We start from the raw sequence: 17831 nt of genomic DNA on the forward strand, positions 1-17831 counted from the left end.
ATCAACAACTTTTGTTACATAAAGTTTTTCATTTGATCAATGTATCTTGCTCTATTTTAAATACTAGTTTAATGCACTTTTATTTAAATCTCAAGATCCATCCTTTGGATGCATATCATCTTTGGCCAGAGTGTTAAATATGGTGATCATAGGCTTGTAAAAAATTGGTAGCCCCAGAAAACATTTCTAGAATAAGTTTTTAAATTAGATCTTGCAATATGTCTAGTTTAAATGGGTTATTTATTCATGCTGCTATACTGAGTATTAGAAGCCATAACTTTTACAGTACCATTATTTTATTTCCTAAGATCTATAAAAAAGTTTGGTAAATTTTAGATAAGTACAACTAAACCAAATGAATTATTTCAGATTTTTCTAGGTACAAGAACTATTTTTCTTGATTTAGATACATTGATAAAATAAAAAACTTTATGTAACAAAAGTTATAGATATTATTTCATAGAATCCAGAATAGTTGAGTTTGTATTTTTCCGATTTTTTTACGATTTTATATCGATTTTACAAGTTTACTGTTTAATGTGCCCTGGGCACCAAGACCTAAATGTAATTTTTTTTACATTTAGGTCCTGTCGCCAACTGGATGGGCGACAGCCGACAGGCACCCATTTTTTAAAATTTCCCTATTCGACATATATTTTTGAAATTTTGTTTTTTTAAATATAAAAATGAAAAAAATGCCAAGCCGGGCCTGGTGACTGGTGGGCAGTGGGCTCCATGGCTGCTGTTGCCTGCTGGGCCGTGGTGCACCTACTTGGTGTTTAGGGAGTGCACATGTGGTAAAATTTAGAAGCTAATCACTAAAACTTTGTTTCTTCCCTGGTGCACGTGCACTCGACAAGTCCAACATGGCTTCACCCCTGTTTCGGACCTCTACTGAGGTGGATTCAACTCTCTATCCGCCGCCCGTGGTTTGCCGCGACGGACATGCAGAGGAGACCTGGGGACGCCGTACGCGGCCGCGGCGGAGGGTCGGCGCGCGCCGCGGGCTGCTGCCTGCGCCTTGCGCCGTAACGCCCGACGGAGTCGCCGAGCCGATCGTCCCCGTACTCACTCTCTCATCATCACGACCTCAATCTGGAACGACATGTCAACCCAAGCATTGCATTGGAGCTAACCAAGAACGTACAGTTAATTAGTTCTCCAGTCGCCGAGCCATAAAAAAAAGAATTATTCAAAGGACGAAAGACACATGTCTTGCCGGGTGAACCGTACAAGACGACGGTACGTCACCCCGCCGCGGACACGGAAAGACGACAAGCGTAGCGTAGCCCCCGACCAACCGCCCGGCACAAGTTTCTCAGATCGGTTGCTGCTATCTTGTCCTCCCACGGAAGACGAAGCCAAGCTTCCCTTGGCCTCCTCCGGGAATGATGCTCGGCCTTCTTGTTGCAGCATGTTGGAAACGCAAATATGCTGTGAAGGAAAACCTAAAATAACACACACACACACGCACACACACACACACACACACACACACACACACACACACACACACACACACACACACGCCTGACTATACAAAAAGCAGCAGCGAGCGCATTCTGCAGATTGCAGCCGCAGCCCGAGATCAGACAAGACAAGGAATCGTTGCAGTTGAACTCGATGTTCCCAAACAGGAGCCCGGACAAAAGCGCATAGTGAAGACAGGCGGAGCTTGGCCTGAGGCCTCCGTGAAAACCATCAACGCCTTGTCGCGCGCTCGCCAGCAGACAAATCCTGTCACCGGGCGACGCAGTGGCGCGGCTGTATATAAGCGCACCGCCGGGTCCCGGCGTCTCACCTCGCTCGTTCGCAGCCTCACTGCTCCCACCGTCCGTCCGTGCGCTCGTTGCCGTCGCTGGGCGAACCATGGAGAACTTGCTGATGGTCAAGAGCGAGATCGAGAGCTACGCGGGGCCGGCTCCCGCCGCGGCGGCGATCAGCGCGCCGGAAGCGGGCCAGGTGGTGGTGAGGAGGAGGAGGAGGGAGCCGGCTCTTCTCGCGCCGATCAGCGGCGGCGCCAACGGCAGCGGCATTGGCAAGCCGCTGCCGAGCATCACCGTCAAGAGGAGCTCCAGGTTCCGTGGAGTCAGCAGGTAACAGGAACACGGAACCCACATGTGTGCCTGCGCAGCAGCCTGGGATTGGAAACAAAGAAAACAGGCGAGATCACAAGAGAGCATCATCTTGTGTTGCAGGCACCGATGGACAGGTCGTTTTGAAGCTCATCTGTGGGACAAGAACTCGTGGAATCCAACGCAGAGGAAAAAGGGAAAGCAAGGTAAGTTCTTGGGAAGTCTGAAGTCTCTCTTGTCTCAACGCATCGGATGAGTGGCCAATGCTGGACATGTTTTCTGATTGCTAATAACAGTCTACTTGGGAGCATACGATGAGGAGGAGGCAGCTGCAAGGGCCTACGACCTTGCTGCTCTCAAGTACTGGGGACCCACCACCTACACAAATTTCCCGGTAAAGACTCTGGAACAGCTTTGCGCTAGCCATAGGGATGACAACAAAACAGCAGCGAACAAATGAACTAGTCAAGTCTGTCAGTCTGCATGGCAATGTCGTTGCTGAGCAAATGTTTCAGGTCATGGACTACGAGAAGGAGCTCAAGATAATGGAGAACCTTACAAAGGAAGAGTACCTTGCATCGCTGAGAAGGTACACATTGTCCCTGCAGACGTACTACAGTAAAAATATTGTGCCTCAAATTCTGAAACAAGTTCCATCTTGATGACAGGAAGAGCAGTGGCTTCTCAAGAGGAGTGTCCAAGTACCGAGGGGTTGCCAGGTACTACATTTTTGAGATAAAATTCTCCAATTCCTCCATAAGGTTGAAGGTTCAACACAATGCTATGCTTTCAGGCATCACCAAAACGGAAGATGGGAGGCAAGAATCGGCCGCGTCTTCGGGAACAAGTATCTCTACCTAGGAACTTACAGTGAGTACATCAGCACGACTTCTACCTACAAGATTTCACGTCTCCATCACTCGTGATGAAATCTGTTCCAGGCACCCAAGAAGAGGCCGCGCGCGCGTACGACATCGCCGCCATTGAGTACAAGGGCGTGAACGCGGTCACCAACTTCGACCTGAGATCCTACATCACATGGCTGAAGCCGGGCCCGAGCGCCCCCGTCGCCTTCAACCCTGAGGCCCACCTGATGCAGCCGACCCCGCCCGAGCAGCTCCACCCGGCGGAGACCCAGATGCTCCCGCGCGGCAACCCGTTTCTGCTGGATCACAATGCGCCGCCGCCGCCGCCGGGGAGTAGCGGCGGCGGCCAAGAGGCCTCCCTGATGTCTCCCGGCGGCGTGAGGAAGAGAGGCTCGCCCACCGCGCTCAGCCTCCTGCTCAAGTCGACCATGTTCCGGCAGCTGGTCGAGAAGAACTCTGACGCCGAGGCCGGCGGACTGGGGATCAGGGAGGCCGCTGCGCATCCGGAAGCCTACGAGTACCACAACTTCCAGGGAGAGGCTCCGGACATGTGTGATCTGTTCTCGTCAGGCAGTGGCCAACACGCTCGAGAAGGTGGGTTTCAGGGAGAAATTGCGTGCTACGACGATGGCGAGAGGTTGGATAATTGGAGCGGTTTTGGAAACGTGTCATCTCTGCAATAGTTGATAGTTTCCCTTCAACGCGCACCCAGACTTTGCAATTTTTGCATTGATCAACAAAGGTTAATCCATGATAAACCACAGATGCGTTTTCTGCTCGTATGGTGCATGAGCTTGGTTTTGTATTAGTCAAATCGGAGTACATTCAAGTCAAGAACGACGTCATGAACGATTAGTAAAACCATGCAGGTAGAATTACAACAGCAACGGAGATGAGACAATTGTGATTTTGTATGCAAATGCAACGCAATAAAATAGTCGAAACAAGCAAACATAATTTCGTCCGAATTTGTGAGGCGACCCAAAGGAACATGATCCAATGGTAGAGGTAGACAACATGAAAATCTGATGTCTGGACAAAGTTTTCCACCAAAAAGCCCGCGAATGGCCAAAGCAGTTGGAACCACGAATTAACTGGTAAAAACAGAAACCCCTCAAGTAGTCTACAACAGGGTAACGCGCAATGAATTGAGTTTGTCGGATCTGAGATCCCACGGCACCAAAGCTGAGCCTACAAGTTTAGTCCAAGCTTGTTTACTGGACTTCAGCTGCTGATAACAAAAGCTAACATCCTAAAACAAGAAGCTGGCGCCCTCAGGGTTTGAGGACCAGGGAGAGCCCAACCTTGGAACTCTTCTCGATGGCCTTGGTGTCTACCTCCGTGGAGATGGTGACCAATGACTTGGGCCTCCATTCGTGCTGGATGAGCGCACTTGCCATGCCATAGTTGTTGAAGCGTGCCTTCACAGTGGTCAGAGGATCCAGGGCATGCTGTGTCCCAAAGGTGAGGGTGTTCTCATTGCTTGAGAAGCTATGAGTCAGCTCTCCTCCAACAGCTGTGGTTGAATTCACCAAGTGGTAGTAGGAAGCAGCAAGGCTGTCTCCCTTGTTGTTCCTGAAATACAAAATGAGCTTAGTGTTGTAAGCTAAACTATTTCTGTTGGTCACAAGTTTGTCAAAGTTTGTGCTAGTGTGTGCGGAAGATAGTAAGAGATGCGGAAACAAGGCATGATATTTGACCATTAGAAATTTCCTAGAGAGACTAATCACTGCTAAGGGAAAATGAGTTGCAAATAACAATCGTTAACCATTAGAAGAAACCACTTACAGAGTGGCTGCAGCAACAAAGTCACTAGTAGTGTAGCTCAGTCCACCATTGTATTTGGTCAAGTCCCCAGATGAAGTGTCAAATGAGGCGTCAGCACCAACAGCGACGGTTTTAGTCCCGAATACACCAGAAAAGTTAATAACAGGGTTTGCATTCAGGCCAACGCTAGCAGCAACACCAGCATGGTGGTGCAAGTACTGGAGTTCAGCCTGAAAAGACAAGAGAAGACTCATTCAGTGTGTGAATTCATTACTAAAATTGCTTGATCTAGCAAAGAAAAGATGTACCTTTGCTGATTTCTGGTACGGGAAAGGAATGCATAAAATTGCCTTCAGACCTGGTGTGCCCAGCTCATGAATTGTAAATGTAGTCGTCACCTGGTGAAAGGGAAAATAAGGTTATTTGTACAGAAATGGTGGCAACTGTTTTCTCTGAAATCAGTGAAAGACGTGGTAATAAATGAGTAATAGTGACGAATGTTTCAACTTACAGTTGATTCTGAAGTTGCTTTCACATCCACTGTCACATTTTCATGCTTCAGCTGGCTCTGGATTTCACTGAAGATAGCTTCATTTTTCCTAGTACTTGCAGCAGTAATGGCCTACACACGACATAAGTGACCATAACTAACACAGTCATGGGGATTGGGGAACATTCAGAAAGTACTACAATCACTATCCAAAAGATAAGATTGATAAAGAAACATTGCAAGTTTGCAACAAAGACAACAATGCTTGAAATAGAATATGTGATGCATTTGTAGGCTTGTAGCATGACAACTGGCATGCACAAAAATGTCAAGAACCCATCAGTACAAGAAAAGATAATTAACAGTTATCTGATATCTCATACCAGAATCGTAAAACAAGCAACAACCAACTAAAACCAGATGTAAACGTCAGAACTGTATACTGGACAGAGATCAAGACACAGATACATATATGTAGTGAATTAGCAAATTCTGCATGCTAGACATGCATCAAAGAAACTGGAGAGACGCCCATGCAACTCATAATCCAAAAATCAAGTCATGAAAGGAACAAGAATAGAAACATTAAATATACGAAACTGAGTAGCACATCTATAATTGACAGAATACATATAGTTAGCAAACTACATTGTCTGCATGTTCCCTAGTAAAGTCGTAACAAAAGAATATAAGCTAATTGATGGATTCTCTATCCAACTAGCTGAAGTAAAGTCACTCATGTATAATTTACAGAAGACGTATAGTTAGCAAACAAGCAATCTACAATGTCTTCATGTTCCCTAATACACAGCATGACAGCAGTAAACAAATCAAACAAGTTATCACAAGAGAATATAAGCTAATTGATGGATTCTCTATCCAACTAGCTGAACTAAACTGTAACCCATAGCAACACACCACATTATCTCCTATAATTTCTACTTTTTAGTATGAACCTAGCCACATACTACATTTGAAACATGCCCAATGAATTAATGAGGAAATACAGCATGAATTCACTAAAGCGACATAAGAGAACTGAGTAACCAAACACTGATAAGCAGATGTAGCTTCCATAACAGTACAACAGTTGTCAAAAGTCAAAACTATTCAATAAGTACTAGATGATTCATTTGTGTTAGCACACAAACTGTACCAATGGGAAATAGAGACTAGACTAGACGATTCATTTTCTACTTGCTAGCACACATACTGAACTGCTGGGGAACATGATACATACATGGACAAAACCTGTGAAAAAGGAAAAGGATGCGCCCAAATTACAGGGGCAAACACCATCTCCGTTTGACATCCACAGCATGTATATAATCCACAGATCGAATCATGTCACACAGCTAATAAATCTCAAGTTACTGGACAAGTCAATCAACTCCACATCTAAGCCAGAAGCCACTGGAGAAAGTAATCCACCACTTCTACCAAATCACGCCAAATACTGAAGCCAGGATCCACACAGAATGACAGAAACAACAGATATAACTGCAACATCGATAGCGAACACATCGCATCACATACCAAAAGTCCGGCATGAATCGTACCAAGGAACAAACCCGCAACCAAAGTCCATCTCAAGCTCCCAATTATACCCAGACACAAATCTAGCCTTTCAAATTAAATCCGAACCATGGCCACGGGCTATCGCAGCTCGATTTTTCAGGTACCTACACTGCACAGCCATCCACTTGGACGCCGAAATACCACCACCACTAAGAAAAATCTACTTGGAGCACACCAAATCACAGTAAAGGCGTGATGTGAAAACTTACAGCTCCGTTGGAGGCGTAGGTGGTGAGCGTGAACTTCTGGTCCGTGTGGTAGTCCTTGTAGAGGAGATCTGCCGATTCCACGAAGAAAACACCGCAAAACCCAGTGTTAGCAACCCAGAAACTCAAACAAGCACCGAGGAACCCCAGCAAAAGCGAGCCCCAGAATCCCGCAAGGCAAGAGGAGCCGCTCAAACCTCTGGTCTTTTTCCCGATCTCGGTGTAGAGCCCGGGACCCGCGGCGGCCATGACTGGCGGAGGAGGACGCGACGGCGCGGGGGGGGGGGGGGGGGGGGTGGAGAACGGAAGTGGACGGGACCGGCAGGAGGGCGCCGCTATTTATTGGTGACAGGAGCGGGCGGTGCCGGGCGCCGCACGATGCGAGGTGGGCGGTCTGGATTCAATCCCACGGCGGTGTGTTGCTGACGTTTTCTGAATAGAAAGAAGCAGCTCGAAATAGGGAAAATTGGTCTCGTAACACTGAAAGATCGTGACTTCCATAAAATACCACGGAAAGCGTGAGCCCCAGGAAAATACCACTCAATGTTGCAAACGTTACCGAAAATCGCACTCCGTCACATTTTCCGCTGCTTCTCCGTCACGAGCGTCTTCTTCCTCCGTTTCTTTTCCCTTCCGTTCCTCCCACCCGCACTGAGATCTTGTGCAGTCTCCCTCCCTCTCATTGCCACCGCCACCACCATGTCCCTCCGCTCCCTCGCCGTGGCCATGCCCGACGCCGCGCTCCCGCCGGCGCACAAGCTCCGCCCCACCGTCTCCCTTCCTCTGCTCTCCTCCTCCACCCGCGTCGCGCCACGCCACCTCTGCGCCAACCGCCGCTCGTCGCTCGCACCGCTCGTCGCCCCCTCCGCCCGTCCCGCCGACGACAGAGCGCCCGCGCGCCTCGGTGGGCTCCAACTCCTCCGGCCCGCCGCTCCCGTGCTCCACTAGCGAGCCGGCCGCGCTCACAGCCTCTGTCGCCAGCTGCCCACGCACCATGGGCCGAGCGCGAGCACCACGACGTTGGCGTCCACCATGCCGTCACGCCCCTTCATCGCGACGCCGGCGGCGCAGCCGTCGCGCACCTCCACGCGCTCCCCCTCGCCGATGACGACCTTGGCGCCGGACGCAGCGAGGACGGCCTTGGTGAAGAGGCTCGGGTGGACCTGCGAGCGGCGTGAATAGGGCTTTTCACCGGCGGCGTCCTCCTCCCGCTCCCCGTCCTGCCCCCGAAGCCCGCCGGGCCCTGGAGCCACGCCCGCCGCCCCTGCTCGCCAGCTGCCGCTCGGAGCCACACCCGCCCGCCGCCCCTGCTTGCGTCGCCGACGTGCCCGCCTGCCCCCGTGCCGGGGCTCGCTGGGGCTGGCCGCGCCCGCCCCCTGCGTCACGGCTCACCAGGGCCGGCCACCCCAACGCTTGCCGCTCCAACACCGGCCTACCTCGCCATCCTTGGCCTAGCCATCTCCCGCGTCGCTGCAAGCCACCCCGCGCTGGCCACCTCCTGCGCCGGGGCCGGCTGCCCCGTACCCACTTTCTCATGTGCTCGGGCCGTCGGGCACCGGGGCTTGGCCACGCCATGGGCCTGCCAAATCCGGCGCCAAGGCCGGCCACCGCTGCATCCGACTGCCCCCGCGCTCGGGCTCGCCGAGGCCGGCGGCCCCGCGCCGGGACTCGCCGATGCCGGCCACGGGCGCGCCCTACTGCCGCCCGCCGGGGCTCGCCGAGGCCGGCGGCCGTCGCGCCCTCTAGCTCCCGTACCTGGGCTCGTCGAGATGGGTGGTCCTCGCGCTCGGGCTCACCGAGGCCAGCCGCGGCCGCGCCCTACTGCCCTCGCGCCGGGGTTCGCCGAGGCCGGTGGCCGCAGCATCTTTGCCTGCTAGCCCCGCGCCGGTGCTCGCCGCCCCTGTGCCGTCGTGGGGAAGCCAGGGAGGAGAAGGGAGGAGCTGGAGGCGGCATCAGCGGCTCGGGCGTCGCCTTCTTGCCCAGCTGCTGAGAGAGGAGGAAGGGAGGGGATGATGGGGCAGCGAGGAGGAAGAAGGAGCTCGCGACAGACGAGTTAACGGAACACGCGACAGAATGGTAGTTCGGGGTAACGTGGACTCTTTCGGTGCTATTTTACGGAACGGAGGTCTTTTAATGATATTTCGCGGAAACGGCGATCTTTCGATGGTATGACACCAATTTTCCCCTCGAAATATTCTCTTCCCCGGCAAGGCTTGTGCTCTCTCTCGTTTACCTTGTTTTCTTGGAGGGGAGGTTGGTGAGAGAGAGAAAAAAAACCATGGCGGTGTTTAGTTTAAAATTTTCTCTCTCCAAATTTCACTATTTACCTATCACATCAAATCTTTTACCTCATGCATGGAGCATTAAATATAGATAAATAAAAAAACTAATTGCATAGTTTTGATGTACACGACGAGACGAATCTTTTGAGCCTAATTAGGTCATGGTAGGACAACAATTACCACAAATAAACGAAAAGTGCTACAGTGTGCCACAGTGTCCGATGTGATCTTTTTTACCACCATTTTACGGATCTAAACACAGCCCATCTTTTTTTTTGAAATACTGAAAAAAAACACCTCGTTTTTCTTTGGTTCGGGGCTAAACTTTAGTAGTCACATAAAAAACTTACTATTTAGAAGTATTAAATAAAATCTAATTCATTTGATTTTACTTTTTACAGCGTCCCATTAACCAATTTCCAAGCGTGTGGTTTCACATAAGTATTGAACGTTTTGCTTGATTTTGAACATTCTGAGTTGCAACAGGTCAGTCGCCGAGACAGGCGCATCATACAGGGTTTACCTTTTCATTTTTTTATCGAATCCCACCAACTATCGGAAACGAAATTTCGGCCGAAATTTTGCCAAATTTCGCTAATTCCGAACGGAAAGAGAATTCAAATTCAAAAAACAAAATTTCGATGAATTCCGACCGAAATTTCGGTGATTTCGACCGAAATTCGGTGATTTTCTACCGGAAAATGGTGTCAGTTGTGATTTTCCTACTGTTTCGGAGGTCAAATGAAAAACTTTTGAATACCAACTTTGTTCAGTTTTTCGAGATCTACAACTTTTGTTTAAGGAACTTTTTCATTTGAGCAATGATTTGAAAGTTATTTAATTATTTCAAAAACCACCAATTTAAAGTCTTGTCATTTCATGTGACAACTTCCATTTTCTCTCATAGGTCTCAACTAGACTTTTATTATTCTTGTTATTGCGGATATACCTATAAAATTTCAGGGACATTGGTTGATCTAATTGAAAGTTGTTTTAAATCCAGGACAAACATGATTTGAATTGGTTATCAATTCATGTGACAGTGTTTGAATTTTTTTTTTGATTCAATTTGTATAGAGAATTCCTAAAATGCAATTTGTATAGAGCGAGGAGGGGTATGGAAAAATACCGAGCTGCGTCGGATACTAAAAAACTATAAATTCTACCTCTACCTCATTAGACTACAAATATCTTTGTTTTTCAACTAAAATACAATTTTAGCCTAGCATATAATCTTAGATTTGAGTGTGTTCCAGTCCTATTTGCTCAGAAGAACACCTAGTTTTTTATCATATTTTTTTTGAATTTTTTATAAATATTTTTGAATTTTTAAATTTAAAAACAAAAAATAGCGAAAAGTACCGGAATTTCATTTCCCGGTAACTAGCGGAAACGGAAAAAACCGAAATTTCGGCGAAATTTCACCGAAAAACACTGATCATACCATCGGCGTTCCTAGGCAATCAGGACAAGACAAAGGAAGCCGGGAAAGTACAAAACTAATACCAAACAGCAACCAAAAGGATATTAATAACCAGGGATCATCATGGATGATGTCTCACAACTGTCAGTCAAAACACCAGAATGCCCAAACGGGACTTAGATTGTTCAACTCAATCCATACAGGTTCTCGTTCTCTAACATCAGCGGCTCTCCCAACAAGCAGGAACTGGGGGCATGTCTCGGGACCAAAACAAACCGGGCAAACACTTCAGCTACATCACAAAAGGCTGGACGGAAAACCCTATAAATAAGTCAACTCGCAGCAGGTTCAGCACAACAAAGCCATCGTCGCGGGATGATGAGAACATCTTTTTTTACATCACAAGCAAAACAATTCGAGCAAACTGCAGAGGCCTTCCACCAAAACAGTTATGCTAATCAAATGGACGATTTCAGAGTTTGGTGTGCCTCTTCAGCGCCTCCACTCCGCTTTCAATGGTCTCTCTGCATAGAAGACATGAATTAGTTTGAGTGAGATGCTGACTGAACAAAACTACCCCATTTAAGTAAACAATATTTAAATAAAGATAAACTTGATCAACAAAACTGCTACTTATTACAATTTTTTATGGCCAGTGTAACAATACTTTCTTCAGGGCCAGGGTATGAGTTTGAAAATAATAACAAGCATAGTTGAAGCTGCAATGCATGAAACATTTAGTCGCATTTTCTTCCAGAGTATATAAAAAGGTGGTTCACATTTCACCCAACCCAGCTATGTGACAAGAACAAAAGCAGCCATATGGATAGAGATGTAGCCTCATATTCTAAAACAAAAGGGATGTGACAGAATATAGTTGTAGTATGGGGAAACAAAATGGCATCCTTTTCTATCAGCTTCTGAACTATCACGTGTCAAAACTTTATGTATAATCAATCATATTTGCCCTCTCATTGAGAAAGCCCACAATCTTATGGAAACGATAAGTTACCAGTTCATGCAGCATTTGTTTTGGTTGAAATAGCATAAAAACTCTATGCAGGTTTAATGACAAGAAGATCAAGTCCTTATTATGACAAGGTACATGATAAATATACAGATGTGAATTAGTGAATATGAGTTTTCAAAGATTTGCTTTCCTACTTACCACTCGCATCCCTTGATGACAGCATAGTCTTGTCACCTTTCGCTCCATCCTTGCCACCAGCATGGGTTGGCCTTTGTGTACGTGGAGAATGCGCAATCATCTTACCATTGGTAGAGGATGGAAGGGAGTGACGGCGAGTGAAGCCATTTTTCTCAGCTGAATCAGAGCCGAGTCTTGGTGAATTCTGTCCCCGTAGTTTTGCCTTTGCAGATTGTGTTGCAGCCATGTAGCTGGGCAGAGCTGGAGAATTTTTGGAGCCATTTTCAGGATATTCTGGCTTAGTCGAGAATGAGGATCTCCTCTTGCTGCCCTTAAGGCTTTCAGTAGAAAGAGGTTCTTCTTTGGATCTCTGCTCTGTATCATTCACCAAAGCATTTTCTTCATTGTTAATGTCTTGCAGTGGCATAATTTCAGCTGGTGGAGCAACAACAGTTGGTTCATCAACTTTTTCGTCGTTTGTGACTGGATCTGAAGCAACTTCCTCATCAGGCTGCAGATCAGGTACCAGGATATCTATCTTTGCATTATCCGATAGTTTAACATTCTGGGGCTCTTGATTCTCAGGGTGAACCGGAACTTGCTTTGCACTTCTTAGTGGTCGCTCGCTTTGGACCTCTTGATGGTCAGGGATCTCAGGTGCTGGATTAGATACCTTTGAGGTTTCAGGCATGGAATTAGTAACCTTCCTAAGACTACGTTTAACCTTCTCAAGTTCAGTTAACTGTCCATCAGGCACTGAATCAGCAGGAGCACTACTCGGTTTCCTTGGATTCCGTTTTGTCTTCTCAATTTCTATGGATGTGTTTGCTTGTGAAGGCTCAAATGGCATTGCAGAGCTCTTCCTAGCATTGCGCTTTAATTTCCCTGACTCAGTTTCCATTGCATAACTGGCCTTCTTTGCATGTGGCTTTGCATCAGCACCAACTCTCTTTGGTTGGGAAATGGCCTTCCAGATACGACTAGTGGTCCACCTCTCCAACCATTTGAAGGCTGAATTTGGGTCCATTTCATCATACTGAAAGTGGAGAGCTTCGACCACAATTGGTGAAGATAGAAGCTACAGCAAAGGCAAAAAAAAAAGGAGTTAGCATAAAACGCCAAACAATAGTTAATATCTCTCGGCTTGTACATTTAAGCCCTTGTACAATGTATTTTGAGATCACCTTACGAGCAAATGCATTTGAAGATAATTTCTCCTTCCATGAATCAGGTTTAGCACTCTGCAAGAAAGGGGAAAAAATCCAATAGTCACCATTGTTGGGTACCACAATAATCATGAAACTAGATGTTGCATTGGCAAATCATGCTGTTTTGATCACGATTTCAAAAAAAAAAAAAGGAGGAGGAAGTTCCTGCGTAACATACATATTTGCCACTGTAAAAATATTTTTTGCTTTCAAGTTGAATATCAAGGTAGGATAAAAACATATAGCATCTATGTCTGCCATTTGCATAGAAATAGATAACAATGTTCATGTGCGTAGGAACTGCAAAAGTGTGATAAAGCCAATGAAAAATACAGCTTTATCTTTAATGCAAAGCAATAATGACTATATATTCAAGCAGTGGAGCAAACAAATTTCCAGGAAATAATGCACTAATCATGTATGGAGCACACAAAAGTCCCCAATTCCCAATTATGCATGTAGCATTAGCAATTTGATGATGCAAGGAGATAAATTATATGCAACTTTATTATTACTTCTGGTGCACAGTCTGTACACTGGCTTCTCAGCATTTGTCATCCAGAAGGGAGCTATCTAATTGAAGATTACTCCAATGCTTTGCTACCAGTGCCGCACTAATAATATGAACCACAGTGTTAGAATGGAAGAACCTTTAATAGAATGTCTAATTCGGAACACAACTTTATTCATTTAAACGCAGAGACTAGTTTTGCATTTGATATCCATTAATCAAGCATTCGTAGAAATATCCCTATAGATCTTGAAGGAGAATAATGGCATGTACACATGTGACCTTATTTAGTTTGAGAAACCCTAACAGAAACCTGTAAAATGGCACAATATGTACTTTGCTGGTTTTACCATAGAATAAAAAAAATGATTAGTGAGGAAGTTACCCCAAAGTTCTGTTGGGTAAGTTTCCGACTTGCATGAATGGCAGCTTGTGAAAGCCTGACATTCCTTCCACGGATCAGGGCTTGAAATTTCACGATCAACCATGTTGCACGGAGAGTTGAAACAGCTTGCCTCCTTACAAGATGCCCCCGAATCAAAGCCTGAAGTCTTATGATCCCTTTCAATGCACGGAATGCTCGGCGTGCCTGGACCAGTACCATAATACAATTAGCGCCATAGTCAAGCATCTATGATCTATGAAAAGAATACTTATGAATTGCTTTATCATGGCAGTGTCAAAGGCTCGAAGTATGAATGTCACAGTAGCACAGCACAGAAATTTGTATTTATCTTAACTTTTTTAAGAATGACTCTAGAAGAGACTTGATGCAGTGCTAGATAACATGGGAACATAGCACGAAACCACGAACACATAACATAATAAATATAGCAAAACAGGAACCACCGAACCAGAGACAAACAAATATTACCAGATAACCACGGAACGCAGCTTGTGCCTTCACAGCCGCTTGCTCTTCCCTCAACCTCTCAGCATCATTGGACGCATCAGACCCCACACTGACATGCTTCTCCAAATCATGATTGACATCAGGCACTGCAACTTCACCTTGCACGTTTGAATTCTCACCCTTAGCCACCTCCCGCGCAGTCTCAGTGTTGTGGGCGCTAACAAGCACTGGCTCCGAGATCACCGGGGAGCTCTCCGAGAATGCGGGCTCCTTACCAGCATACCCTTTGTTGCTTGCACCCTTCTGCACATGGAAAATAAACACATCAATCACAAGAACAGATCTCTTATCCGTAACTGCAAGCCAGCAACCGCATAACCTGAATCGCACTTGGAAATTCGAACCATGACGCCATTCTGAAACTATACAAACATGAGTAACGTACCGATAAATCCTTGGACTTGGTGGAGGTGGACCGCGACGACGACTTCTTCCCGAAGAGCACGGACTTGATCCACTTCGCGGGAGACTTCCCCATTGGAGCCTATTCCGCCGCTCGCCGGGGGTTCAGAGGCTGCAACAGAACCGCATCAGAGCCTAGATCTACACGAAGACCAAATTTCACCAGCACAACCCCACCAAGAGACGCAAGAAGGTACCAAAGCCCCCCCCCCTTTTTTTTTTACTACATCCCCAACGAGCAACATTGCAGACGATTTAAAAAAAAATCACAAAAAAGAGGAAGGGGCTGTTCGGCTGACACTTTCTAGGCTGATTTCGGCTGGTACTGGCTGAACGTGCACAGTGCACAGCTGAAAGCCAACACCAGCCAATTCAATTCAAAAAACTGGCGCCAACTATAGCCAATTCAATTCAACAAATGGCGCCAACTAGAATTCTATTTCAGATTCAAATAGACTCAAACAACATGACCCATCAGTGGTCCCTTCACATACAAACAGTTCCATTACAACCACAGCCATTCCAAGTAATAATTACCACTAAGTACCCAATGGTAAAGGTCTCTCCAGCCATCTCCTAGATAAATTCCCAATGCATTAGTTAATTAATTCTCTAAACAACTAATTTGAATTAGTACACACAGTACCAAGGCAAATTCATCATCCAGCCAAAAGCCATCTTCCACCCTCTTCATTACTAATCAATCACCTAAACAAAATCCAAAAGCCATTTTCAACCTTCGTCATCCAGCAACTCCCTACTCCCCGTCCTCCCAGTCCCTTGCACATAAGGACGCCAATAACCATTCTCAGGAAACAAGCTTAGTGAGATGATCATAAGTAATTTTTGTATGCCCAGCTGGAGTATGCAGCAAGTAGTTGGAAACACTAGAGCTTTACACACATGACAATGCACGAAACAATAATCTATCAGGACATGTAACATTTGATGAAACCAGTGGAGTTCTGTCACCAGGTATGCTAACATCTGATATGATAACTTGTTCAGGCAATGGTCCAGGACATGAAATGATTTAATTCCGCGTGATATGCAGTACTGCAAATTGATAACGAAAAGAGTGCAAACTTCAAAAATAAAGGCAATCCAACACATTGCTTATGACAGGAGAAGCTGGATAACAAGAAAAGAAAACAGATCTGAAAGGGCGCAAGGAGATTACCTTTCGGAATGCATTAATATTCTAGTTTAGCTAACTACATCGAAGCAAGAAAGATTCCTTCCCAAGGAGGCAGCGCGGATCTGAGCTCAAATGCAGCCGAAAATGGTGGATTTGTGCGGAAGTTTTTCCATGGCCCAAGGCGATCTGACTAGAGCATTCAGTCGTAGATCAAAGAAAGAGAAGGAAAGGGATGAGAGAGAGAGAGAGAGAGAGAGCATGCGGTTCCACGAGCTGGCCGTCGATCTGTGCGAGTGGAGGGGAATGCACGGGGAGGGGGAGGGGCGGCGCAGGACGGCATCCCCAGGAGAGCAGGCGGAGCCAGCGACGGCGGAGAGAGAGAGAGAGAGACAGCACACCAATCCATTTTTTCCAATCAATTTCCAAGAAATATACATCACTCATCCAGATCCAAACACACCAATCCAGTTTTCACGTACAGATCTGAGGTAGAGAGACGAGTTGTGCCTCACCTTTCACGGCCTGGAGGAGTACTGATGCGGCGGCGGCGGCGCCTTGCTGCGGTCGGGCGAGCCTGGCGGAGGGGCGTCAGCCTACCCTGGCGGAGGGCCGTCGCCCGAGGCGGGAGGAGAGCCGCGCGCGGTCAGCGGCGCCCCGAAGCAGTCCCGCGGTCCGCCGTGCTCGGCCTCGGCGGCGGCGCGAGGGGCGACTGGTGCGGGGAAACCCTACGCGCGCACGAGCTGATGGACAGGGAGAGGAAGAGGGAGAGAAGGGTGGTGTGCCACCGACGGATGGATGGAGTCGCTCAGCCGAACGGCTGGGTTGATGGGCATCAGCCGAAATCAGTCAAAGTGTCAGCCGAACAACCCCGAAAATGAAAAAGAAAAAAAGAGGTTTCAAAGAGAGAGACGCGAACCGACAAATACAGCACCAAGAAAACCAAATTCACGGTACAAAGCACCCAAACCATCACAGAGAGGCGCGCGAAACACCGTTCCCTACACTCCCCAAACAGCACAGATCTAGACGGCGGCGGCGGCGGCTGCCGGAGGACGCGTGCCGAATCTAAGGAAGAGTCGCTCACCTCAGGCGGCGGCGGCGCAAAACCCTAGCTACCCCTCTCTCTCCTCCCTCCCTCCCTCCTGCCTGCCTCCCTACACAACCATTCCAGAGAGAGAGGGGCAGTGCGGGAGGAGGCTACTGGTAGTGGTACTGCGCGCGAAATGGCAAGGAGATGAAGGAATGAGCTGTGCGGAAAAGAAAAAGGGATGAAAAAAAAAGAGATAGAGCCGAGCCACTCGAGAGTGTGGCTGAGCTAGTGTGCGGGCCCCACGTGCAACGGAACCGCTTCGCCTCGCCCGAAGTGAGGGGTGGGATGGGGGGTTCACCAAACCGACGTGCGGGGCCCACGTCCCGGAGTCGCGGGGCGTACGGGGTATGACATGTGGGGCCCCGCACGGGGTTTACGCGCGCGGTGCGGCACTGCGCGCGTCAGTGCGTGAAGCGCGCGGTGGTGGATTTTACTGCTATGTTTCGGCGGGGCAGTCGGGCCCACATGGCATTGGCCGGAGATATTTCGCGTCTTGTCCAGCTGTAGCCGGGGGAACTATTTTTTCTTGGGGGAGAATAAGGATTTGCGGGGCCTCGTCTTTTCTCATAGCAACTGCAGTAGAGTCCTTATTTGGAGCTCTACTTTTAAAATAGGGATTAAAAGTCAAAAAAACCTCTCTAGTAAAGCTCTTACTTGGGTAGGGAGGCATCGAAATTCCCTCACCTGGCCCCTCTCCCAGGAGTGGGTAGGGAGGCCCCTACTTTTTTCTTCTAC

General features: G+C 47.6%; 3 protein-coding genes across 5 annotated transcripts; 1 reads left to right on the forward strand and 2 right to left on the reverse strand.

The window, feature by feature from the left end:
- The first annotated feature begins 1869 nt into the window (after positions 1 to 1869).
- LOC120700666 (ethylene-responsive transcription factor WRI1-like) lies at positions 1870 to 3624 on the forward strand. Its single transcript, XM_039984913.1, has 7 exons — positions 1870 to 2096; positions 2199 to 2281; positions 2372 to 2469; positions 2591 to 2664; positions 2744 to 2794; positions 2869 to 2945; positions 3017 to 3624. The coding sequence occupies exons 1-7, from the start codon at positions 1870 to 1872 to the stop codon at positions 3622 to 3624; spliced, it is 1218 nt and encodes a 405-aa protein (XP_039840847.1).
- Positions 3625 to 3909: 285 nt separating this feature from the next.
- Positions 3910 to 7288, reverse strand: LOC120698000 (mitochondrial outer membrane protein porin 2-like). The gene is made up of 6 exons (XM_039981423.1): positions 7180 to 7288; positions 6986 to 7053; positions 5220 to 5330; positions 5017 to 5106; positions 4730 to 4938; positions 3910 to 4516 (listed from the first exon to the last, which is right to left on the reverse strand). The coding sequence occupies exons 1-6, from the start codon at positions 7229 to 7231 to the stop codon at positions 4216 to 4218; spliced, it is 831 nt and encodes a 276-aa protein (XP_039837357.1). The 5' UTR covers positions 7232 to 7288; the 3' UTR covers positions 3910 to 4215.
- Positions 7289 to 10764: 3476 nt separating this feature from the next.
- Positions 10765 to 16974, reverse strand: LOC120698001 (protein IQ-DOMAIN 31-like). Of its 3 annotated transcripts, none has more exons than XM_039981424.1 (7): positions 16519 to 16974; positions 14852 to 14980; positions 14428 to 14709; positions 13939 to 14142; positions 13019 to 13075; positions 11856 to 12912; positions 10765 to 11211 (listed from the first exon to the last, which is right to left on the reverse strand). In XM_039981424.1, exons 2-7 carry the CDS (start codon positions 14942 to 14944, stop codon positions 11180 to 11182), a joined length of 1725 nt encoding a protein of 574 aa, XP_039837358.1. In that variant the 5' UTR covers positions 14945 to 14980; positions 16519 to 16974; the 3' UTR covers positions 10765 to 11179. The 3 variants fall into 3 exon arrangements, with proteins under 3 accessions (XP_039837358.1, XP_039837360.1, XP_039837359.1); XM_039981426.1 differs by having other exon boundaries at positions 14428 to 14706; positions 16519 to 16806; XM_039981425.1 differs by lacking the exon at positions 16519 to 16974 and adding an exon at positions 16049 to 16290.
- Between the last annotated feature and the right edge of the window lie 857 nt (positions 16975 to 17831).

The sequence above is a fragment of the Panicum virgatum genome, chromosome 3K, assembly GCF_016808335.1.
Source record: "Panicum virgatum strain AP13 chromosome 3K, P.virgatum_v5, whole genome shotgun sequence".
Classification (NCBI taxonomy): Eukaryota; Viridiplantae; Streptophyta; class Magnoliopsida; order Poales; family Poaceae; genus Panicum; species Panicum virgatum.

Excerpts from the sequence above, each read along its gene's own strand:
- LOC120700666 (XM_039984913.1), top strand. The coding sequence starts at position 1,870 with ATGGAGAACTTGCTGATGGTCAAGAGCGAGATCGAGAGCTACGCGGGG. Across the intron at positions 2,097-2,198 it reads AGGTTCCGTGGAGTCAGCAG|GCACCGATGGACAGGTCGTT; the intron begins GTAACAGGAACA and ends CTTGTGTTGCAG. Across the intron at positions 2,946-3,016 it reads TCTCTACCTAGGAACTTACA|GCACCCAAGAAGAGGCCGCG; the intron begins GTGAGTACATCA and ends AATCTGTTCCAG.
- LOC120698000 (XM_039981423.1), bottom strand. The coding sequence starts at position 7,231 with ATGGCCGCCGCGGGTCCCGGGCTCTACACCGAGATCGGGAAAAAGACC. Across the intron at positions 5,107-5,219 it reads AAGCAACTTCAGAATCAACT|GTGACGACTACATTTACAAT; the intron begins GTAAGTTGAAAC and ends CCCTTTCACCAG. Across the intron at positions 4,517-4,729 it reads TTTGTTGCTGCAGCCACTCT|GAACAACAAGGGAGACAGCC; the intron begins GTAAGTGGTTTC and ends TTTGTATTTCAG.
- LOC120698001 (XM_039981424.1), bottom strand. The coding sequence starts at position 14,944 with ATGGGGAAGTCTCCCGCGAAGTGGATCAAGTCCGTGCTCTTCGGGAAG. Across the intron at positions 14,143-14,427 it reads CTGCGTTCCGTGGTTATCTG|GCACGCCGAGCATTCCGTGC; the intron begins GTAATATTTGTT and ends GTACTGGTCCAG. Across the intron at positions 11,212-11,855 it reads GTCATCAAGGGATGCGAGTG|AGAGACCATTGAAAGCGGAG; the intron begins GTAAGTAGGAAA and ends TCTTCTATGCAG.